Source organism: Cervus elaphus, chromosome 26 (genome assembly GCF_910594005.1).
Source record: "Cervus elaphus chromosome 26, mCerEla1.1, whole genome shotgun sequence".
Lineage (NCBI taxonomy): Eukaryota > Metazoa > Chordata > Mammalia > Artiodactyla > Cervidae > Cervus > Cervus elaphus.
Genome location: NC_057840.1, coordinates 21,595,491 through 21,621,496, shown reverse-complemented (window position 1 = coordinate 21,621,496; position 26,006 = coordinate 21,595,491). Strand labels below are relative to the sequence as shown.

Below are 26,006 nucleotides of genomic sequence, written 5' to 3'. Positions count from 1 at the left end.
GCCCCTGTTTGGAGTCCTTGACTCTGTCCCATTCACGGCCACAGGCTGCATTCTTAATCTGACTCTGTCAGCTTGAACCCACACAGAGACCACAGGGAAACTGGAATGACTGTGGATGGATAAGCACAAATCATCACATCAGCAAAAAACCAGCTCTAAATAAATCCTTTTTAGATTATTAGACATGCAGTAGGCTAAAAAAGAGTTGCAGAAGACTTTCAAAACATAATTGTTGTTTTTATCCTGCCAAACTTATTAATGTGAATCAGTGTTTTAAACAGACTTTTTAAAAAGATGATAGGCCTAAACTGCTTCTGTAGTCTATACAGAAAGAGTGATGTTCCCTTTCTCTACTTAGGAGAAACCTCCCTGGAGATAGAGCAAAAGCTCTTGACATTATGATCCCTCTGGTGCAAAATGAAGGGCAGGTTGCTTCAGATATGTATTGCCTCGTTGGTCGAATCTACAAAGATATGTTTTTGGACTCGAATTTCATGGACACTGAAAGTAGAGACCACGGAGCTTCTTGGTAAGTGTACAGGATAAGATATTTGGTAAGTCCATGACACAAAAAAATCATTTGTAAATGAGTATTAAATGATTGTTTTCATTTGTTAGATTGTATATTATAAAATAAATCTTAGAATTTATAGCTTTAGCAAATAATTTTGATGAAATTCATTTAATAAGGCAGAGTAAATTGGGATAAATTGGAGGAAAAGATAATGATTCAAGAAAACAGAATTTTTAAAAGATAAAAGTATAATACAATAAAAGTATAATTGGGGGAAATTCATAAAATTTTACAGAAAGACGTGAAATAAGACCTGAATGAATGGAAAAATATAGCAAGTATGTGGATGAGAAGACTTGCTAAATCAAGAAGACTTGATTTAAAGATGTTAATTCTCTACAGCAGGACTTTTCATGAAATTCAACAAATTGATTCTAAACTTTGTTTGAAAAAATAAAGGGTCAAGAATGGGCAAAGCTATTTTGGAGAATGAGGTGGAGGGATTTGCTCTCCCAGATTAGGCGTACTGTAACGGTGTAACAATTAAGGTATTACATTATTAGTGTAAGTGAAGTGAAAGTCGCTCAATTGTCTCCAACTCTTTGCGACCCCATGGACTGTGCAATCCATGAAATTCTCCAGGTCAGAATACTGGAGTGCATAGCCTTTCCCTTCTCCAGGGGATCTTCCCAACCCAGATATTGAACCCAGGTCTCCCACATTGCAGGGTCACCAGGGTTACTAACTGGGTCACCAGGGAAGCCCAATGTGAGTGCAAGCATAGACAAATTGGGAGATTGGGATTGACATACATATGCTACCATCTGTAAAATAGATAGCCCTGGAGGAGGACATGGCAACCCGCTGCAGTATTCTTGCCTGGAGAATCCCCATGGACAGAGGAGCCTGGTGTGCTGCAGTCCATGTGGTCACAAAGAGTTGGACATGACTGAGCACAGTGGGAACCTGATGTATAGCACAAGGAACTCAGCTTGGTGCTCTGTGGCGACCTAGATGGGTGGAATGGGGGTGGAGAGTGGAGAGAGTTCCAAGAAGGAGGGGATATATGTATATAAATAGCTGATTCACTTGTCCTACAGCAGAAACTAACAGCAACATTGTACAGTAATTATACTCCAATAAACTGAAACAATTAAAGAAATAAAACTCTGAAAGGGGAGACAGAGCCTGGGAGAAACAAACTGAAAACAGAGCCTGAGACATATCAGTTTGTGTGCCTATGACTAGATTTATGATATGATATGCTTCATGAGGGCAGGAGACCAGATTTCATCCCTGGGATGGGAAGATCCCCTGGAGAAGGGAATGGCTCCCCACACCAGAAATTTTGCCTGGAGAATTCCATAAACAGGGGAGGCTGGCAGGCTACAGTCCATGGGGTTGCAAAGAGTTGACACAACTGAGCAACTTGCAGCTATGCTTCATGAGCCAGAGTGGAAAGAATGGACTCTAGGAATGATACTGGAAAAATTTGTTTACCTGCCTGTAAAAATAAAAGTATATCCCTAGTTTAACCCACACACACAAAAATAAAATCCAAGTGAATTAAAGATCAAAACATTTTATTTGGAAAAAATTTTATAATACAATACACAAAATGGATTTATGACTTGGAAAGGGAAAAATTGTCTTAAAGAAGGCTTAAAAATACCATAAACCATAAGATATTGGGGAAACTAGAGCCCATTAAAATTTGCATCTGCTCATCAACTCTTTGGGAAAGAGTAGCTCCTATGGCACTGACCTTCCTGCCAATAACAGTTATAAACATTGGGGAAACACTTTTTAAAAAGTTCGAAAGCACCAAAGAGTGACTAAAGATAGTCAGAAGCTGGAGAGTTTTTGATTCTTAGATGAGGAGTACTGCATTAGATAAGATCCACGTATATATGCTTTTTCCTTTGAGGGAGCTCTCAAATCTGCAGGCTTAAGGAAGATACAACTCAAGAAGAAAACCATAGTCTTACCGGTTGAAGGAGTTAGTTTGTGGCTGCCAGTTCAGATCAGTTCAGTTGTTCAGTCGTGTCCAACTCTTTGTGACCCCAAGGACTGCAGCATGCCAGGCCTCCCTGTCCATCACCAACTCCCGAAGTTTACTCAAACTCATGTCCATTGAGTCGGTGATGCCATCCAGCCATCTCATCCTCTGTCCATCCCCTTCTTCTCCTGCCTTCAATCTTTCCCAGCATCACTGTCTTTTCAAATGAGTCAGCTGTTCACATGAGGTGGCCAAAGTATTGGAGTTTCAGCTTCAGCATCAGTCCTTCCAATGAATATTTAGGACTGGTTTCCTTTAGGATGGACTGGTTGGATCTCCTTGCAGTTCAAGGGACTCTTAAGAGTCTTCTCCAGCACCACAGTTCAAAAGCATCAATTCTTTGGCACTCAGCTTTCTTTATAGTCCAACTCTCACATTCATACATGACTATTGGAAAAACCATAGCTTTGACTAGTGCCTGCAAATTGAATGATAGATCCCTTACATGAAGGAGCCACAGAGAGAGCCCAAAATATGCATAGAAGCCACCTTCCATTCTTGGCTGACCCCTGACGTTCTGCACACATGTGGTAAAACTCAAAGGAGTCCAGCAGAAAATAGGAGCTAGAAGGCTAGAGGTGAACTAAGATTTCAGCAGCCATGCAATGTAGGAGAGACAGAGTTTGGGGTTTGAATCTCACCAAGTTAGAGGGGCTTGATAAACACTTTGAGCTTTCCACTGAAACTCCAGTAGGTCCAAGATTTCAGAATGAAAAAACCACATCCAAGGACTAAGGAAGGGTACTAAAATGAAGAGGAAAATCAATTAAGCACCACCTTAATAAAACCCCAAACCAAGACTCCACAAAAACAAGGTGAACTGACAATAATTTAGGTGCCTGTTGGAACAAAACTCAATACTCTTAAGAGGAAGATAACAGAATCCAAACTCTATGATGTATCATCCAAAATGCCTACCACCCCATCAGAAAGTACTAGATTTGTGAAGATAGGAAAGTGTGATCCACAATAAAAACATCAGTCAACAGGAATATACTGCAAAGAAACACATGGCAGAAGGATACATAGAGTATGATTTTGTTTATAGAAACTTTGAAACCAGTCATACACATCTAGTAAAAGTATAGATGCATGAATGTACATCATAAATCCCCAATTTATGATGTATCATAGTTATGATAGTATCATAGTTACCAGTAGGGAAGGAATAAAAAGGGATCATGGAATATTTCACATGCGGCTGCAAGAATATTTAATACATTTTATTTCTTAAGCTGAGTGGTGGGTATGTGGGTAGAAAATGTTGCTTATATTATTCTTCTGTGTTTTAGTTTCTAAAATGTTCCCCCAAATAGTCTCTGATTCTAAAAAAAAAAAATTAAAGAAGCTTGACTTACAGAAAGAGACAAATACCATATGATATCACTTATATGTGGAATCTAAAGTATGACACAAATCAACCTATTTCCAAAACAGAAACAGACTCACTTGGAGAGCTAACTTGTGGTTGCCCTGGGGGAGGGCCTGGGGAAGGGATGGATGTGGAGGGTGGGATAAGCAGATGTAAGCTATTTTATGTGGGATGGATAAACAAGGTCCTACTATGTAGCCCAGAGAACTATATTCGATAGCCTATGATAAATCATAGTAGAAAAGAATATGTATATTTGTATAACTGAGTCGCTTTGCTATACAGCAGAAATTAACACAACATTGTAAATCAACTATACTTCAGTTTTAAAAAAGGGCAATTGACATAGTTCAGGCGTTCCTTAGTAATGGCCATAACATTTTTTAAGTTGTGAAACGGAAATCTTAACATTTCAAAATCTTGTGTCCTCCTACCAGTTTAGCAAGGGACTGAAATTGGGATAATGGATTATAACCAGGGAAGAAAATTTGGGGACAGTGACTTTCTGGATTTTCATGGACAGATTGGTTTGGACTTTTAAATTTGAATTATAAATTTTTATTGCAATCAACAGAGAGTTTTACTGTTTCCCTTAACCAGTTTTTCCCCCCTGCTGTCATAAAAGAGAAATGTAACTATACAACCTTTTTTATTACCAGAAGATTTCTTTAAGAATAAATTCTTCTTTAAGAAGACAGAAGATTTCTTTAATCTTTAAGAAGAATCTTAATTGTAGGAACATTAGAATCTGATATTTAGATGCATTGTGCTGGTATAAATGCTTTGATTTAATGGTGATAGTGAAATGCATAGATAATCTTTGGAAGTCTGATTTTCATGGTCAGTGAATTAAAATGGAAAACATCTTTTATGAAGTTCATGTGCCTCGTGCAGAGGAATAGAAGTGTTTCCCCGTTTGAAAAACCAAACAATTTAGACTACCGGGAGCTTTCAAGGTCACGTAAAGTTCAGTCAAAAGGAACACAGTTTTTTTTCTGGTTGTGTTTTTGTTCTGTCTTTCTATACTTCCCAATTCTGATTCCTTTTCTATGGTTCCTATTAAACTGAAGAACATTAACTAGCTCTCAAAAGAGCTTTGTCTTTTAAGTCTTCAGGTCAAATTGAAGTTGTCGGGCTTTGAATGATTTCATTTTAAGCTGTTGGTTGATTTTCTAGTAAGAACAGGGAAAGCTGTTAGAACTCAAAGCCTTTTCATGGGAGGAGCCTCAGGAGTTGATCTGGGTGTATCACCCACTGATATATTGAATAATATAAGAATGTCACTTCTGTAGATTACAGGCCTATAACCTGCCATTATTGTCATATTGTCATTATATCCATTTGTTGTAAGGGTCATTATGAAGATTTCCCCCCCTAATTTAAAAGTGTTTTTTCATGCCTTCACACTTGTAAAGCCACTTCAGTATTTCTTACTGTTTCCATCCAACCCACTCCCACTCATTTGTGATGGTGTGTTGGCATCATCTGTAATCTCTTGCTATGTCACAGCTGAAGTAAAAGTGCGTTGTCAAGGTGCTGACCCAAGAGTTTCGTTGCTGAGGTTATTAGGCTGCTGGCCAGGCTTATTCCAGGTTTTGCGTTTCCTGAGTCCTGGGTTCCAGAGAGTTTTTCAGCTGTCTTATTTATTTATTTATTTATTTTTTACCCTTTTTGAGCCAAAATTCTCTGAGCTCTTACTTGTCAGGTACCTGGGTGGGATAGCAGTGAGTGGCAGGCAGTGTGTCCCTGAAGCTTCTTTCCATGCCCACAACCTGAATCACTTTCTGCTGGCTTGAATGGACAGTCATTTATTTACTAAGCATGAAAAGTTTAGGAATAAGAATTTCAACTCGATGGAAAAACAGCCCCATGCAGTTGTGTTTACAATGGCACATAGAAGTCTCAAAGTTCCCCTTTTTAACATCTTTCATGAGTTGACTGTTCCTGACTTACAGCACAGGGAGAAAGTCAGACACTATTCTTGCGCATTCATTGTAATATTTGGTATGAGCGCTATCCCAGGGCACTTTTTTGCTTTTAGGGAGACTGTAATGCAGGTCTATTTTCTGAGAGGTTTACTTGGGACTGAGAAGATGAAAATACAAAACAAGAAAGAAGTTTATGGTTTAGATTTTTTAAATTTGCAGAATTGTAGTATGTTGTAGAACAAACTTTACATACTGAATCTTATCCGGGACATAGGGCGAAGGGTTTGAAAGAACACATCCTGCTGATTTAAGTATAAAATTCATGGTCATTTCCTTAGTTGTTTTTGGTCATTGAAGCTCTTACAGATGGCTATAACGCTATTCTTTTCTTTATGTAAGTTTCTATAATCCAAATTATGAAAAATGCATTTTTTGGAGTTTGACTTTCAGTTATTAAAAGCCTTTCATCATAGCTGGTCCATATAAACTTAAATATAAGTTAAAGCAAGCAGGAATGGTACCTGTCATAAGTGCTGCTTGGGGAATTTTAGGGGCTGTTATGGGATAAAGAGGAAGGTGAGAGAGCAAAGCTGCGAGGAGAGCCAGCTTTCAAAGGAAATATTGTGACTCAAGAGCCTAGACTCACATCTTAAAAAAAAAAAACCCACAAAAAACAAAACCCACAGAGTTTCTGAAGTGACAGACTGAACTGAAATGACCCAAGGCAATATTATGGACCATGACTTGGAGGGCCATGGGAAGTTCACTGCCAAATTTATCTCTACAACTTTTTAAACCTAATCTAAAAAAAAAAAAACCAAAAAACCACAAAGTAGTTATGCTGAATTCATATGCAGCATGACTTACTGAGAACATTTTGATATATACAGTATTTGTTCAGTGGGTAGAAATAATAATCAGTTCCTTAAATTTTAGAGTTCACACAAGGTTTTTGTATATGTTATTAGCGATTAGCTTATAAGCACCTTGTAAGGTGGGCAAAGCTGATATTTTTCTTCCCATTTTACAACTAAGGCAAATGAAACTCAAAGAACTTAAGTGAATTCATGATGTTTTATGGTTAATAAAATTTCAAATCTAATTTTTTTCAGATCCAGTGTTGTTTTTACTACACTCTAGCCTCTCTTTCCTGGAATTTCCAGGAACAGGCATTTCTAGGAATATCTGTACTGTTTTATTGAAGAAGCCTAGACTTGTGAGAGACCACATGGAATACATGTTGACTAAATACTTGGAAACAGTGTATCTTAGGCAAATGACTTAATCTTTAAGAAATTCAGTTTTCTTATTTGAAAAATAAGAATAATACCTACCTGGATGAATTAGAATGCTCTTGGTATCCAAAAAGTAGCTGAATAGCTTACTTCAATGGGCTTAAGCAGAAAGAAAATGTAACTTCTAAAACATGAAGTTCAGAAATAGGGCTGGGTCTGGTAGTTGAGTCAGCAGCTTAAAAGTCAGCCGCATCTGTTTCCTTGTTATTGTTGTGGGTGACTGCCCTCAGTCTGGCTTTCTTAGAGTTAGTTACAAGGTACCTTTGGGCCATTTCAGGTATCAATCTAACTTAGCTATGCCGAGATCTAAGATGAGAGAAAAGGAGGCCATCTCTTTCTGTATCTTTCTCTTAGGACTAAGAAAATACTCGTAAAAAACCTATCTCACACATTCCTTACATTTCTTTATGCTTCCAGTATTTCATCATCAGCCCAATACTACACAAATCACTAGCAAGGTAGATGGTTTGATTACAGATGGTTTAGACTCATCACTTTAGGAAGAATAGATCCTCTGAGGGATTAAATGAAGCAACATATGTTCAAGCCTTGGAATTTAGTAAACCCTTAGAGTTATATCCTTCGTATATAATATGTGAAGATATTTTTTATTTCTGCATATAATGTTATACTTATGTTCAAAGTAGATATAGACTTGATTAATGGATACTGATTAGATTCCTTGTCCCTAAAATATTGCTGAGTTTTCTTTCTCTTCTTTCTGAATCTAGCTGACCATTTTAGCGAATGAGGGAAAGAGAGTGTGTGCATTTTTTGCATAGGACTTGATAGAATTTCATATACCATAGCTATCATGGAGTCACCTGGGATAGGCAGTGATTGCTTGAAATCATACTTGGTTTTAGAGATGATGGTATTGTCATTCTTAAGGGGAGATAGAAGTCATTTTTAGAACTTTGAGAGGAAATTGGGTGCTGTTCTATATTAACAATCAGGTCTCCCCTGTTGTAATGCCAAAAAAATCCATAGTTAGGAAGCTAAAAGCATTAAGTCTGTTTTTAGCATTTATGTGTTCATTTTCCATAGTAGCTTGGGAAAGAACAGACAGCTTTGCCTTATCGACTGATTTTGTTTTACGTCAGTGACAGTGCTATTCAAACAGTGATCGTGCCTAATAACTGTTTATTTTGTACATTATTAATGGAGTTGGCTTTACTTAGGAAGAGTTATGTAACAAACCAACTGACATACAAATAAAGACCAATGTCTATTTTCCATTTGCCAGATTTGCCCTTTTTTCTTTATCTTGGCTTCGAGATATCTTTCTTCATGTTATCTCTATTTCCACTACCCTCCTAACCCCCCAAGTTTGATCTCACCGTTATTCCACTGACATCATTTTCGTTTAGTCCTTGGTTGTATCTATTAATCAAATTTCCCAAATTTGGATGATTTTTATCCTCAGAACACAAAACCTGAAGAGTTCTTAATAACTCAGCATGACACCCAGCTCATTGATGTCCAGGGGTAGCGGGCTCTTAAGGAACCAGCAATTCCAAGATGACCTGGAGACTTGGGGAGAACACACCATGTACCCACGATTGCTTTGTAAACAAGCAACCTGGTACACTGGTCTCATGCCTTGACCTTGATTTAACACGCCATTCAACAGATGACAGATTGTGGCATGACCAAGTCGAAGTCCAAGAATGGTAATATTTAACAAGTCACTGGGAGATTTCCTAATTGTGTTTTACAGGTAATAAGCACTTAAGGAGAGAAACTAAGGCTTGCTCTCTGTAACCAAGTTGTCAGAGGGTTGAGTGAGAACGAGAACTGGATGTTTGCCAGGTATTATGATGAAATGGAAGGAGCATTTGGAAGAACAGTAGTGATTTTGCTTGGTGAACCAAAGCAGTTGTTTCCAAATCTAGCTGACTATCAGAACTGCTTGGGGAGTTTTTCAACAGTGCAGAGTTCTCTGTCTCTGGAAATTTCGCTTAATGGATCCATCTTATTGAATAGCTAACCCGTAATTGGTAATATGACTATTCTTTTTTAATTAAATATTTAGACTTTCCCTGGATTTTACTGCCAGTTCCTTCTCCCTAAATGTTTACTGTTCTTCATATCCTTAAAGATTAAGTTTAAACCCTTGGCCTTACCTCCTCTTCAGAACTTTCCCAAATGTATCTCCTCCTGTCTTCCTAGAGTTCTTAAGAGTATGGGTTTTGCATTTTAATTTAAGAGAATTGGCAGTTATTGGAAGGATACATTTAGATTGGTCATAAACATTTGAAAACTATTCACTCTCAGGAGCAATCAGATAAGTGCCCATTAAAATCCTGAGCTGTGCTCTCTTGTTATTATCAGTTAGCAAAAATGAAAATAGATGAGACTATTTTGGCATGAGTGCAAGGTAAAAATCTCTCTCTTATGCTGCTCTTGGGGATGTGAACTGGTAAGACCTTTCTGGAAAGCAGTTTGGCATGATGTATCAAGAACCTTGAAATAATTCATGTTCTTTAGTTCAGTTACATCCTTTGTAAACTGTCCAAAAGAAATAGCAGATATGGAAATAAAGATATGTTTACAGTGCTCACTACACTAAATTTTATGGTAATGAAAAACCGGAAGAAACCTAAGTGTCCAACCGTCGGGAAGCTGTTAAATGGAAGGATACCCTCAAGTGATGGGATATCATTCATTCAAAGGTGTGTGTGTGGAGGGTTGATGGTAGCAATATACATAAATAACGCTTACCATTCTAACCATTTTTGAAGGTATGATTCAGTGGCATTAAGTACATTCACAATGCTCCACTCCCCGCCCCACAAACTCCCCCCTCTCAAAACTCAAACTCTATACCCATTAAACAATTTTGGATTCCCCTTTCCCCCCAGCTCCTGGCAACCACTATTCCACTTTCTGTCTCTATGAATTTGATTACTCTAGGTATCTCATATAAGTGGAATCATACAGTATATATCTTTTTTGTGAATGGCTTATTTCACTTAGAATGACGTTCTTAAAGCTCATCCAGGTTGTAGCAATGGGGCATCCCTCATAGCTCAGTTGGTAAAGAATCTGCCTGCAATGCAGGAGACCCCGGTTCAATTCCTGGGTTGGGAATATCCGCTGGAGAAGGGATAGGCTACTCACTCCAGTATTCTTGGGCTTTCCTTGTGGCTCAGCTGATAAAGAATCTGCCTGCAATGTGGAAGACCTGGGTTCAGTCCCTGGGTTGGGAAGATCCCCTGGAGCAGGAAAAGGCTACCCACTCCAGTATTCTGGCCTGGAGAATTCCATGGACTGTGTAGTCCATGGGATTGCAGAGTTGGACACAACCGAGCAGCTTTCACTTTCATGTTGTAGCATGTGTCTGAATCTCCATTCTAAAGGCTGAATAATGTTCCATTTTATGTACTTTGTCTTTACCCATTCACCTGTCAGTGGACATTTGTGTTTGTTTCCACCTTTTAGCTATTATGAATAAATATTACTATGAACATGGGTGTAAAAATATCTATTTGAATCCTCTGTTTTCAATTCTTTTGAGTATAAGCCCAAAAGACGATTGTGGTTTTAAATAAATATTTAATAGTAACATGCATCATGATATCATATGAAAATTTAAAAAACAGGTAATTAAAATAGTATGATTCTTGTTTTTGGAAAAATATGTACATAGTAAAAGGACTGAAAGGAGATAGCTAGAATTTTGACTTTTTATATTTTTCATCCTGACTTTCCTATTACAATAAAATTATATACAAATAAATTGTATGAATTGGAGAGGGTTTCCCCATCCCCAGATAAAATCAACAGAGTGATTCAGCGTTAATTTTTGTCTCATGCTGTCTTGCTTTCCTTCTGAGTTATTTTGTGAGTGATAATTTCAGAAATATCCCTAGAGATGTAAAGCACTGTGAAATTCTAATTTAATTACTTGTATGTCTTACAGAAAGAATCACAGCTGTTTATATCAGAAAGGAGGAAAATGACAGCTAAATAGAAAGAACTAGAGCTTAGTTTCTTCTTTGGTGGGAAATAGATGCTCTTTAGCTAGAAACAACTGATTCAAGAATATTTCCTTTATTCTTTACTTGGTTGCACATCTCAGTACAAATGCAAAAAGTGAGCCAAGTTTTTATTCTAAAGACTCATCACTCTATTAACAAGTACTTAGCTTTCTTAGAGCTAGTTGCAATCAAGTGACAAATACACTGCTGACATAAGGCAGTCCTTGAACAAAAATCTGTTGCTCTGAAAACTCGGACAGTAACTTTGCATCTCTTCAATGTAATAATGAATTGAAGATTACAAATTATTTATCCTCTTTCAACACATATTTAGGACTAAGTAGAAAGAAATCAACCATAGTATAAATAACTTCAGTTACTCAAATATACTCCCTAGAATTTTCTTGAGATGTCTGTTGCCATCCTTAAGATTTGTTTCCTTCATGAAGTCTTAATTTAGCTTCATGCTAAGTTGCTTCAGTTGTGTCTGACTCTTTGCTGCCCCATGGACTTTTGCCCACCAGGCTCCTCTGTCCATGGGATTCTCCAGGCAAGAACACTGGAGTGGGTTGCCTTGTCCTTCTCCAGGGCATCTTCCCAACTCGGGATTGAACCTGTGTCTCCTGTCTCTCTCTGCACTACAGGCAGATTCTTTACCACTGAGCCACTGGAGAAGCCCTCTAATCATTTTATTGCTGTATTTTTATAGTTTTATATTATTAATCATTGTTTATCTATTTCTTTGTGGAAGGTCTAATCTACTGTTCGTGTTCGTTTATCCTCTTGCTAGTTAAACTGTCAAGTTTTCAATGGCATGTAACATCTTTGGTGTATTTTTAAAAATAATTTTATTGATCTATTCATTTATTTTTGGCAGTGCTGGGCCTTCGTGGCTGTGTGGGCCACACTGTAGTTGGTGGCAAGCAGGGGCTACTCTCTAGTTGCGGTGTGCGGGCTTCTCATGGCAGTGGTCTCTCTCACTGCGGAGCATGGGCTCTAATGCATGCGGGCTTCAGCAGTTGCGACAGGAGGGCTCAGTAGTTGCAGCTCCAGGACGCTAGAGCAGGCTCACTAGTTGTGGAGCAGGGCCTCAATTGCTTTGCAGCATGTGGGATCTTTTCAGACCAGAGATCGAACCCTCATCTCCTGCATTGGCAGGCAGATTCTTTACAACTGAGCTACCAGGGAAGCCCTCTTTGATTCATTTCTATGGGCACATCCAGTGGTATTGCCATGCCAGTCTTTTAAAAATTTAGTCTCCAATCTGATAAGATGGATCAAGTACATTTTGTGACAAACACCACTCTTTCCAAGAGTACATCAATACCGGTTTCTGTATAGAATCCAAACTTTATTTTTAATGTAAAAACAGTTCTATTTTCATTTCTCGTTATTATTTTTCCTATTTCACCCAATTCCTTTTTACTAAAAAAACAAAAGCCAAAGTAATGAAAATGGATTAAAAAAAATTTTTTTTAAATACACACCAAAGGGTAGGCAAAGTTATACAGAGGGGAGGGCTCAGGTTTAGAATCTGGCAGAAGTGGGTCAAGTTCCTCCTCAACCACTTTTAAACCGCATGGCTTAGTATTTCTATGCTGCAGAGTTCTGATTAGAAAACTTGAGAGAATCCTCCCTGCCTGTAAGGAGGTGTATGAATTAGAAATATTATGCTTGAAGTGTCAAGTGCAATGCCTGTACCTAGTAGGTGCCCGCTCATGAGAGGCAGCTATTATTTTTGTGTCTTTTACTCTCTGGCAGTAACCACAGCTTCCTGTGGTAGAGAATATCATCAGCGCTCTATTGTATTGTTAGAAATACACTGTCTCTGCTCATAGGAAGGTTATATGTTTCCACCCCATGATACCAGGTTCTGATTTGTATGTTGGCTGATGCTTTTTACCAGCAGAAGCTTTAAAAGCCATGTCTTGGTTGTGCTGAATATGCTTTTCCTTAGCCATTTTCTAGAGAAAGCTGCTCCATCAGGCTAGGTCTCAGAGGGAAAAAAGTGTCAGGCAGAGCCGAGCCAGCTGATGCAGAAATTGGCAAGCCACTGGGGTTTGTTATTGATACTTGGCACATTTATGCTAAAATGACTGATACATCTTCTTCAGCTGCAATGGATTGTTTCATTATTTTAGCCTCTGTATGCATTCTTCTTGGGCTTCCCTGGTACCTCAGCTGGTGAAGAATCCGCCTGCAATGCAGGAGACCCCCAGTTTGATTCCTGGGTCGGGAAGATCCCCTGGAGAAGGGATAGGCTACCCACTCTAGTGATTCTTGGGCTTCCCTGGTGGCTTAGACGGTCAAGAATCTGCCCGAAATGCAGGAGACCTGGGTTTGATCCCTGGATTGGGATGATCCCCTGGAGGAGGGCATGACAACCCACTCCAGTGTTCTTGCCTGGAGAATCCCATGGACAGAGGAGCCTGATGGGCCACAGTTCATGGGGTTGCAGAGTCAGACACACCTGAGCGACTGGGCACAGCACATGCATTTTTATTAAGTTTGAATTTAAAGAAACAGTGAAATGATAATACATACTTGGAAAGTTAGCACCAAGGGACATGGATACGCCAGTGATAAGGAGTAACATGCTCTTTAAAATAAGCTTCAGTAATAGCATGAAAAATGAACCATATGCTGCTTTTTCAGAGGAGGCTATCCTCTCCCTAATAATAAATTAAAGTAGTTTCTCATATAAGTAGGCAACAATGAAAACTATACAAACAATATCTTTAATATTTTTATTAAATAATGCATTCTAGTAACATTAAAATAGAATGTGGTGAAGGTACTATGCAGTTCAGTAATGTGGGCTAAGGCAGTAGCTCTCTGGGCTTATGGTTTTGTCAAGGTCAGGATTTAGACTACTAAAGAAGTGAGGAGATTATTTTTTATATGACCTGCTGTATGTATCACTTGTCACAGCCTGGCTCTTGGTAAGAGGTGGATGCAGGTTTTCTTCACGCAGCAGGTATTTTGAAATCACCTGCAGTGAGTCGGGCTCCTGCTAAGTCGAGTGCTGAAGATTTAGTCCTCAACAAGACAGCAGGCAAGGCCCCTGCTGTCAGAGTGAGTACAATATGAGAGATAGGTGGAAAAAAGAATAATTTCAGATTGTTATCAATTTTGTAATAGACATAGAACTATTGTTTCCTTTTTTTTTTCCTTGTATCATACTCATCTGTGAATTTCAGGAAAATTTTCCTGTTCTCCTAAGTTGCCATATTTATTGGCTTAAGGCTGTTCCAGATATCCATTTACTTTCTTTTTAATGCTTGTATCACTTTGTGTGCTAAGTCACTTCGGTCGTGTCCAACTCTTTGCAACCCTATGGACTGTAGCCCTCCAGGCTCCTCTGTCCATGGGATTCTCCAGGCAAGAATACTGGAGTGGATTGCCATGCTCTCCTCCAGAGGATCTTTCAGACCCAGGGACTGAAACAGAAAAAGAGACACAGGAGTACAGAACAGACTTTTGAAACCACTTCTCTTAAATCTCTTGCATTGACAAGGCGGGTTCTTTACCACTAGCGCCACCTGGGAAACTTCCCCTGTGGCTCGGATGGTAAAGAATCTGCCTGCCTGCAGGAGACATGGGTTCAGTCCCTGGTTCAGGAAGATCTTTGAGAGAAGGGCATGGCAACCCACCCCAGTATTTTTGTCTGGAGAATTGCATGGACAGAGGAGCCTGGCGGGCTACAGTCCATGGGGTTGCAAAGAGTCAGACACGATTGAGCAACTGACCGTCAATGCTTGTAGGACCTATACTAATGTACCCCTTTTCATTTCTCTTTCTCTCTCTGATGAGCAGTCTATCTAGGGGGTTATCAATTTTATTAATCTTCCCCTTTTGACACTGTTCATTTTCTTTATTGCACATCTATTTTCTGCTTCATTGATTTCTTTATTATATCTTCCTTCTGCTTTATTTTGGAATATGTTCTGTTTTGTTTCTAGATGGAAGTTTAGAGCATTGATTTTTTTTTCACCCTTGCTGCTTTCCCAGCATATGCATTTAAAGATAAAAATTGCTCTGCATCCCAGAAGTTTTGATATATTGAACTTTCAATGTAGTTTAGCTCAAATACCTTTTAATTTTCAATGTGAATCTTTGAACCCTGGCTTATTCAGAAGTAGGTTGCCCAATATACAGATGTACCTTTCTTGTTCTCTGGTTTAATTCTACTGTAATAAGAGGTGCCTTTATAGCCCCGAAAACAGTTCACCATTGTTGGATATAGTGGTTCACATAAGATAGTTCGATTGACTTGCTTAATCATAACATTCAAACCTTCCATATCACTGATATTTTTTGTCTAGTTGTGCTTATGTCTTGCAATTCATTTTCTGTTTATTTCATATCTTTGTTTCTTTAGTCCTCCATTCCCCCATTTTTTCTATTAATTTACTGTTGCATTTTATACTCTATTAACACTTTAGTCATAGTAAAGAACCTGCCTGCCAATGCAGGAGATGTAAGAGACGCGAGTTCAATCCCTGGATTGGAAAAATCCCTTGGAGGAGGGTATGACAGCCCACTCCAGTATTCTTGCCTGGGGAATCCCTTGGACAGAGGAGCCTGACAGGCTATAGTCCATAGGGTTGCGAAGAGTCAGACATGACTGAAAGAGCTTAGCACATGAGTGCATGCACACACGCACACACACACACACACACACACACACACACACAATACTCTTTATGTTATGCTTTTAGGAGTTCCCTAGAGATGGCCATCCACATCCTTGACTCTTAAAGTCTACCTTAAATTTGTATTTTACCACTTCCTTAAAGAGGAGAAACTTCAGCCATCTAGTCACTCAGTCTTGTCTTTGAGACCCCATGGACTGCAGCACACCAGGCTTCCCTGTCCCTTACCAACTCCCGGAGCTTGCTCAAACTCATGTCCATTGAGTCGGTGATGCCATCCAACCATCTCATCCTCTGTCCCCTTTTCCTCCTGCCTTCAATCTTTCCCAGCCTCAGGGCCTTTTCCAATGAGTCAGTTCTTTGCATCAGATGGCCAGGGTATTGGAGTTTCTGCTTCAACATCAGTCCTTCCAATGAATATTCAGGACTGATTTCCTTTAGGATTGACTGGTTTGATTGACTGATTTCCTTCAGGATTGACTGGAGAGAAACTTAAAGCAGAATAAATATTCAGTAGTTTAAAAATAGCTAGTGCCTTTCCCTGATAACTCAGTTGGTAAAGAATCCACCTGCAATGCAGGAGACCCTGGTTTGATTCCTGAGTTGAGAAGATCCACTGGAGATGGAATAGGCTACGCACTCCAGTATTCTTGGGCTTCCCTTGTGGCTCAGCTGGCAAAGAATCCACCTGCAACGCAGCAGACCTGGGTTCGATCCCTGGGTTGGGAAGATCCCCTGGAAAAGGAAAAGACTACCCACTCCAGTATTCTGGCCTGGAGAATTCCATGAGCTGTATAGTCCATGGGGTGGAAAAGAGTCAGACACAACTGAGCGACTTTCACTTTTCCTTCAGTACTCTTTCTGACGCTCTTTTTGCAGTTCAGTGCTTCCAAATGGAATCACTATCCTTTAGCCAGGATACTTTTAGTACCTTTTGCATGCAGATCTGTTGGTGACGAATTCTGCCAGTTTTTGCTTATTTATAACTCTTCTTTTTTCTTTCATCACTCTAAATATGTCATTGCATTATCTTTTGGCTTCCATAGTTTGTATTACAAAGTCAGCTATCAATTTTATTCCATAGTTTGTATTGCAAAGTCAGCTATCAGTTTTATCAATAAAATTGCTATAAAATTGCAATAAAATGCCTCCTTTGAAGGTAATATATCTTTATCTCTCTGGCTAATTTAAATATTTCCCTCTGTGTCTTTGATTTTTAGCATTTAGGCTATGCGTATTTTATCCTATCCAGCTTGAAGTTGAGCTTCTTGAATCTCTGTGTTAATGTTTTTGACAGTCTTGGAGTAATTTTGACTTTGTGTCTTCAAATACTTCTTGTGTTCTGTATTCTCTAATCCTTCTTTCTAGGGCTACCATGATACATATGTTAGACTATTTAACTATGTCTTATGTGTCTCTTACATTCTGTTGTGTCTTTTCCCCTCACTTTTTCTCTCTCTGTATCAGTTTACAAACTTTTTATTGAGCTTTTTCTTCCTTCACCAAATCCATCTTCTCCTCTGTCTCAGTTCAGTTCAGTCACTCAGTCGTGTCCGACTCTTTGCAACCCCATGAATCACAGCACGCCAGGCCTCCCTGTCCATCACAAACTCCCAGAGTCCACCCAAACTCATGTCCATTGAGTCGGTGATGCCATCCAACCATCTCATCCTCTGTCCTCCCCTTCTCCTCCTGCCCTCAATCATTCCCAGCATCAGGGTCTTTTCAAATGTGTCAGCTCTTTGCATCAGGTGGCCAAAGTATTGGAGTTTCAGCTTTAGCATCAGTCCTCCCAATGAATATTTAGCACTGATTTCTTTTAGGATGGACTGGTTGGACCTCCTTGCAGTCCAAGGGACTTTCAAGAGTCTTCTCTAACACCACAGTTCAAAAGCATCAATTCTTCGGCGCCCAGCTTTCTTTACAATCCAACTCTCACATCCATACATGATCACTGGAAAAACCATAGCCTTGACTAGACGGACCTTTGTTGACAAATTAATGTCTCTGCTTTTTAATATGCTGTCTAGTTTAAACCTATCCAATGAATTTTTATTTCCAGGTGTTATATATTTCAGTTCTAGACTACTTGATTCTCTTTATTTTAGATTCCAACTCTAGGTTGAAATCTTCTTTTCCTTCATTTGTCCATTTTCTCCTCAATTTTCTTCACCATATTTGTAATAATGATTTAAAGTCCTTGTCTACAAACTCCAACATATGAATTATCTGTGAGTCAAGTCCTCTTGTCTCTTTTGCTCTTTTGTTTATTGGTCATTTTTTCCTGATTCTGAAGTTCTCATAATTCCTTACTGTATGCCATACATTTTATATATAAGAATTATTGAGATTAAGAATGATATTATTTTCCCTCATAGATGGCTCTCACTTCCCTTTGTTAGCCAGACATGGTGAGGCGCTGATTACCTCAAAAACTGCAGTTGAGTTGGGTTGGTCTCGGTTTCAGTTTTATTGACCCGTCTATCTCTGTTTTTGTCCCTGCTTCCTGATATGACCACCCTCAGCTTTTGACTGAGAGCCAGGCAGGGTTCTATCTTCTTATCCCTTGAATGTGGAGGATTTTATAACTGCCCTTTGGAGTTTTGAGTTTGAGTCTTTATTCTCTTACATTATATAGCTCCAGACTTTGGAGGAGATTGTCAGCTATTCGTTGTAGTCTCCTCCCTCTCGTATTTACTTCTAAGCACCGCCAAACTTCAGATTTCACTGCCATTCCAGCCATACCTCATCCCCAGCTGTCCATACAGCCAGTGTTAAGCAAATGTCCTTTGGAGAAAATCGGCTACATGTTTGGGGTCCCTCAGGGTTTCAGCTTGTCATGCCAGCTCATGCAACTATCAGGAAATCCACTTGTTTCTCTTTTCCCTGGTAAAGTTTCAAATAGGTAGAGTTTCTCTGCCTATACCAAGCCTATGCTTAATCTTATGGTCAGAATCAGCAAAAGCCCCTATAGAGACGAAAGTGCTTCATCTTGGAAAGACACTTCCCTCCTTGGAGTTTTATTTCAATGAGATGTTGTTGCTTCCATAGATCTCCAATGACTATAAAAATATGTTCTTGATGTGTATCCTTTTCCCCACCTAGTTGTTGTAGCAGGAGGGATGGCTCCCTAGTAGACTATTGCATCTTACTTGGAAGTTCAAGTTTCCCCTGACATTGAATATTCTTCTACAATTTAAATGGTTACATAGCTTTCCAACAATTAGAATACATTTTGTTCCATGTTTTATTTTCTAATATTTTTGGAAATTTAGGAAGTAGTTTTTCATCTTGTAACAAATATTCTTATAACCAAATGTCTGGTTACATTTTGTTGTTGTTGATTAGTCACCAAGTCGTGTCCAACTCTTTGTGACCACATGCACTGTGGCATGCCAGGCTCCTCTGTCCTTCACTGTCTCCCAGAGTTTGCTCAGATTCATGTCCATTGAGTCGGTGTTGCCATCTAACCATCTCATCCTCTGTCACCCCCTTTTCATTTTGCCTTTGATCTCTCCCAGCATCAGGGTGTTTTCCAGCGATTCTGCTGTTTGTATCAGGTGACCAAAGTTTTGGAGCTTCAGCTTCAGCACTAGTCCTTCCAATGAATATTCAGGGTTGGTTTCCTTTAGGATTTGCTGGTTTGATCTCCCTGCAGTCCAAGGGACTCTCAAGAGCCTTCTCCAACGCCACAGTTCAAAAGCATCAGTTCTTCAGCACTCAGCCTTCTTTATGGTCCAGCTCTCACATCCGTACATGACTACTGGAAAAACCACAGCTTTGACTATATGGACCTTTGTTGGCAAAGTGATGTCTCTGCTTTTTAATACACTGTCTAGGTTTGTTAGAGCTTTCCTTCCAAGGAGCAAGCATCTTTTAATTTCATGGCTGCAGGCACCGTCCACAGTGATTTTGGAGCCCAAGAAAATAAAATCTGTCACTGCTTCTACTTTTTCCCCTTTTATTTGCCACGAAGCAATGGAACTAGATGTCATGATCTTTGTTTTTTTAATGCTGACTTTCAAACCAGGTTTTTCAGTCTCCTCTTTCACCCTCATCAAGAAAGAGGCTGTTTAGTTCCTCTTTGCTTTCTGCCATTAGAGTGGTATCATCTGCATATCTGAGGCTGTTGATATTTCTTCTGGCAATCTTGAGTCCAGCATGTGATTCATCCAGACTGGCATTTCTCATGATATACTCTGCATATAAGTTAAATAAGAAGGGTGACAGTTTTTCCAATTTTGAACCAGTCAGTTGTTCCATGTCTGATTCTAACTGTTGCTTTTTGTCTTGCATGCAGGTTTCTCAGGAGACAGATTAGGTGGTCTGGTATTCATATTTAATGCTTTTTCTTAGTGTAAATCCATAGATATGGAAATATTGTGTCAATAGGTATGCATTGCTTTTTATTGACATTTTACCATTTTTGATAGATATTCAAAAATTTCTACCAAGAAATAGTATATTAATTTACTTTTCAATGTGTGAGAATTCCTACTTCCTTAAGACTTTCTCCTCAATATGCATCCTATTATGAAGTGTTCTGAGCCATAGAAAATGTAAATTATTAATTTATTGGCATCTATATTTTGCTTAAAATGTTTTAAATTGTATTGTTTTTGGTAACAGAAAAACAGATCTAAGCCCATTTAATTTTTTCAGTTTGGTTAGTTTGGCACATAGGAAGTACTTACCAGTATTTATTGAATGATTTAGGATTATCTTGCTTTTTGCATCTTCCTTTGAATATATTAAGAGAATTTTTCCATGGTTTTTTCTTTCAGTAAAAATGAAAAATTTATTTGTTGAAAGATATTTCATATATTGATATGAATTGGCAGAAAGTATAAATTACTGGTAGAAAGAAAGGTATTAACTCCTTTCTTCTGCTATATCTTTTTTATTTGGACTTTCTACTTGCCTCTGAGAAAACACAAAGACCTTTGGATTTTGTATGAGTCTAAAACTTATAAATCATGTCTTTCCTTGATATGACCTGCTTTGGATATCAGCAATCTGGGTTACATGGTTTTTCCGTTTTAGATTTGGTAAACTCCTGTACTTCTGGAGAGAAGAGAAATTCTTAATCATCATCAGTGATGCAGTTGAAAATATTTTTTTCTTATTCCACATGCAAAACTGTTCAAGCCAACTAGTTAAAGTTAATACTTGTTTGGGTTTTGTTTCTTCTCAGAGATACTTTTCCTGATTAAAAAGTAAGACCCTTAAAAGGGCACATGATTCTCAGTATTCAGAAAATATGTACTTATCCTTTTCCTTTGAAGTTTACCTTACCATTTTAAAGTACAGAAAATTTCAAGTATGTATAATAGCCGAGAATATACTCTAATGTACACCATTGTGCCCGTGGCCATTTTTGCAATTCCCATCTTTCATTTTTAGTTAATGATTTTAATAAAAATGCTTTTGTCTTGAAATTTTAATGTTTTTCCCTAAGTATCTCTTTATTGTATCATTAAATGTTTATTCACTAGGTATTTAGTCTTATCTTTTTCTCAATCTGGTTTTTTAAAGTAGAGATTTGATTTTTCATGTTTGTCTCAGTTTTTATTAGTTACTAGGCCATTTATGTTAATTTTGTTCTTCTTCATGCTCTTAAATGAAATAATACTGAGTATTATTGCCTGTTAAATGATGTATATGAGGGGACCCTTGAACAGAACCTATGAAGTGTTACCTTGAAAATATAGTGGATGCACAAGCGCTGAAGACTTTTCAAATGTTGAAGTATTTTTAAAGGTAGATAGATTCACGCACATCCAGAAAATGGTTCTCATTCTCTTTGAGCGAAAACTAGTATGCACAAGCACCATCTCTGTTTTCCTAATTTCTTATTGCAATTGACATTCTTTATTGTGTTTCTATATCACTCTTATGAAAGTGATTGTTTCAGTATGTTATGTAGATAATATTCCTGACTGCTTTGTGTATTGTTTTTACTTTGTTTACTTATAAAACTTTTCAAAAAACCACTTAACAAATAGGCACAGGGTTCTTATCTTTAAATTTTCACTGTTTATAAATGCTTGCACACACACACATACATTCTCTCACATTTCGGGAAGACTGTTGAAGAGAGGATTTTTTTAAAGACTGGGGCTGCTATGGTGAGGCTGAGTTAAGTGGGGGGAATGCCATGTTGCTGAGGGTGAGGATATGCAGTTACTTAAGCATTAAATCCTAATAGCACACTAGATTCTGGGGTGAAGGCCAGTGGAATATTTTTACTTGCTCAGGCCTTGGAGTTATGCAAACAGAAGCTATTGCAAACTCAGAGTTTCATGATTGAGAAAGTAAACTTGTACATTTATGGTTTTTTTTTTTTTATAGGTTCAAAAAGGCATTTGAATCAGAGCCAACACTACAGTCAGGAATTAATTATGCGGTCCTCCTCCTGGCATCTGGGCACCAGTTTGAATCTTCCTTTGAGCTCCGAAAAGTTGGTAATTACAGCTTGATGTTTTACACGGAATCAAGAAAGTGGATCCAACTCAGTGCAAAGAAAAAGGATCTTTCATAGATAGCTCCTTTGCTTTCTGTCTCATCTGACTTCCTGAAGAAAAAAAAAACAATTATATCTCCCTATTTAATGTTTCATGCTACTGTGCAGTATCTTAATATTGGGATGTAATTAGGTTTTTAATTTATTTCACCTGATTCTAAAAATCCCCTAGTTGATATTTTTTTATTCCCTCCCAGTGTGTGTGTTAGTCTTTCAGTCCTGTCCAACTCTTGGCGACCACATATATTGTAGCCCGCCAGGCTCTTCTATCCATGGGATTCTCCAGATAAGAATACTGGAGTGCATTGCCATTTCCTTCTCCAGGGGTTTTTCCAGACCCAGGGATCCAACCCGGGTCTCCTGCACCGTAGGCAGACAGTCTTTGCCTGCTAAGTCACCAGGGAAGCCCATTCCTTCTCAAACTCATATTAGAAATAGGGGCTCTGCATTTAGCCCACAACTCCCAAATAAAGTAGTGTTCTTTGGAACATCAGGAAAGTTTCCTATTTTAGATTAATTTTGTTTTCCTGATGCTTAAGAAAAAAGAGGGAAAGAAAGACTTCTGATCCTCCCTGTTTCTGTTTTTCATGCACACCTGCCCTACGACTTCAGCATGTTACTGGTGGAGCCTCCCAAGACCCTAGAACAACAGGTCAAGCAGATGGAGACTTGGCAGTGACTGGTCTCCTCAGAGACCATCTCTGAATTGTAGCCATTGATAGAACGTGCTTTTGTCCCTTTTATCAGTGGACATCGTCTCAGATGCTGACCCTTCTTTGGAATTTTTAAAGATTAGGACATCTTAAGTGAATAACTTTTGTGTGATTTCCTTAGTTCTTGCTTTGATAATGTTTTTAAGGTTCTAGATACTGAATACTGTGTAAGGTAGTCAAATTTTTCTCTCTTGAATGTTGAACTGTCTTATTGCAGAGAACCTTTCTAACTCTCATAGGAATTTTTACTACAGACACAGAAATATTTTTCCATGGTTTTTGTAGAGGAAAAAAAAAATGATCTTAGTAAAGCTGTGAATTCTATGTAGATGAAACTTTTCCTTCAAGATTTCTAACTGGAGAATGTTTTTAATCTTTCATAAAGAAAAAATGAGCCCTGGCTGTTTTTTTACACTATTTGGGAAGCACTAATTAAATAACCGTATGTGATATTCTGGGAAATCTTTGAAGGCAAGTAAAGTTTGAGTATTAAATTCTTTTTAAAAGCCCAGACTAAAAGAATGATACAATGTTTGTCGCTGCTGGATTGCAGTGGTATTCAATGCACAAAGTTTTATTTGAATTCATTTTTTTTTAGCTGGAAAATGAAATCAGAAAAAATACACTGCACTGTGTACTTTCCAGAAATTATCATCATAATAAAATTCTCCATCTAACGTTATTTTTAAAACTCTGTACTGATCTTTACATATTGAGCTTCCCTGGTAGCTCAGTTGGTAAAGAATCTTCGTGCAATGCAGGAGACCAAATTCAATCCCTGGGTTGGGAGAGATCCCCTGGAGAAGGAAATGGCAACCCACTCCAGTATTCTTGCCTGGGAAATACCATGGACAGAGGAGCCTGGTGGGCTGCAGACCATGGGGTCACTGTATTAGTGATCTAAAATGACTTGTATTACTCTGTTCTTGAACTTGAGGTTGAAGCCTCCAGATCATTACAGAAATTGACATTGATTTGCATGTGTAGGTAGAGCAGTAACATAGTGGTTTGAAATGTACCTGTTCTAAACTCTCTTTTTTAAGTTAAATGTAGATTAAGATGGTCAGCACTCTTCTAAGGGAGTAGATCTTAAATGTTCTCACGACTAAAAGAAATGGAAATTATATGACATGATGGAGGTGTTAGCTAATGCTATAGTGGTGATCATTTTGCCAGATACAAGTGTATCAAATCAACACACTGCATATCTTAAACTTATATAATGTTCTGTCAATTATGTCTTTGAAGAACTGGAGGGAAAAAAGGATGGTCAGCACTCTGAGGTTTGAGGAACTGTGATTAATGGAACTTTGTAAAGGAAACACACTTCAGCTTTTTCCAGGAAGAGCTCATTCATAATACATGTTGAACAAGTATTTGAAAGCATAGGAAGTTGAATTTTTAATTTGGAAATTGCAAAACTTGCACAGACTTAAAATATGACTTGACAATGAATTTTTATTTCCCATAAAAGCTAAATTTTAGGCTTCTAAAATACTGTGATATATACTATAAAACGTATGTCCTTAAGTAACTGAAAGGGGGCTTCCCAGGTGGCTCAGTGGTAAAGAATTCGCCTGCCAATGCAGGAGACGTGGGTTCTATCCCTGGGTCATCCTCTGGAGAAGGAAATGGCATCTCACTCCAGTATTCTTTTCTTTTTTTTTCCCCCATTTATTTTTATTAGTTGGAGGCTAATTACTTTACAGTATTGTAGTGGTTTTTGCCATACATTGACATGAATCAGCCATGGATTTACATGTGTTCCCCATCCTGATCCCCCCTCCCGCCTCCCTCTCCATCCCATTCCTCTGGGTCTTCCCAGTGCACCAGCCCTGAGCCTGGGCATACACACTGAGGAAACCAGATCTGAAAGAGACATGTGTACCCCAGTGTTCATCGCAGCACTGTTTATAATAGCCAGGACATGGAAGCAACCTAGATGCCCATCAGCAGACAAATGGATAAGGAAGTTGTGGTACATATACACTATGGAATATGACTCAGCCACTAAAAAGAATTCATTTGAATCAGTTCTAATGAGATGGATGAAACTGGAGCCCATTATACAGAGTGAAGTAAGCCAGAAAGATAAAGACCAGTTCACTCCAGTATTCTTGCCTGGGAAATCCCATGGACAGAGGAGCCTGAAGGGCTAAAGTCCATGGGCTCGCAAAAGAGGCAGACACAACTTAACGACTAAACAACGACAATACTAAAAGGCAGTTAAAGCTCACTAACTTAGATTCTACTCGTAAATTATGCTAATAAATATAGGTTGACCTAAAGTTAGCGTTTATATGGTAAAATAGGATTAAAGGGATTTTCAGGGAGAAACAGGTTGATTAAATAAATGAATATTGTAACATAATAATTGCATTAATTAAAGTATTTAACTTACTAATTAACAACATATTTGAGATAATTTTAAAGATATGTAGTTGCATTCTTTTTTAAATCATAACTCAGTTCTTAAGTTCTGATAGTATTCATTTTTCTTTATGAAATCTTTTCTTTAGATGTATTTTGAAATTTACACTTATAAAGGGTAAACAACAATAATTAAGATGTCATAAGATGATTATTAAGCCTGAAGCTTTTCAAACATATTATCTTAAGTTTAAGAATTCTAATGTTAAGAATAGTTCTTAACTGTTGTAATCTGTTAACCAAAGACTGTTAATTCTAGTTGTGTGTTTGTTTGAGGTTATGGCTAATTGTTTCATGATGTGTGTTTTCAGTATCCCAGTTTTTGAATAATCATTGGTGTTTCTACTGTTTAGAGCTAGGATTTGGAAACAATCGCATCTTTTATCTTTATCCTTTTTTCAGCTTCACAAGACTTAAAATTAATAATCAAGCTTTAGTTAAATAAAAGATGTTTCTCCTGTGTTCTGTGGAATTTTCAGCAATGAGACACTATGAGATGATGATGTAGTAAGAGAACAGTGTGATTGGAATTGA

The 26,006-nt window shown here is 38.2% G+C and overlaps 1 protein-coding gene across 1 annotated transcript in view; it reads left to right on the top strand.

Moving 5' to 3' along the window:
- The window catches only part of MAP3K5 (mitogen-activated protein kinase kinase kinase 5), a 213,345-nt gene that overhangs the window by 88,767 nt on the left and 98,572 nt on the right, over positions 1–26,006 (top strand). Inside the window, exons 7-8 of the mRNA XM_043888113.1 lie at positions 359–529; positions 22,158–22,270. Of these exons, the coding sequence (XP_043744048.1) occupies positions 359–529; positions 22,158–22,270 (284 nt within the window). The remainder of the gene's footprint in view (positions 1–358; positions 530–22,157; positions 22,271–26,006) is intronic.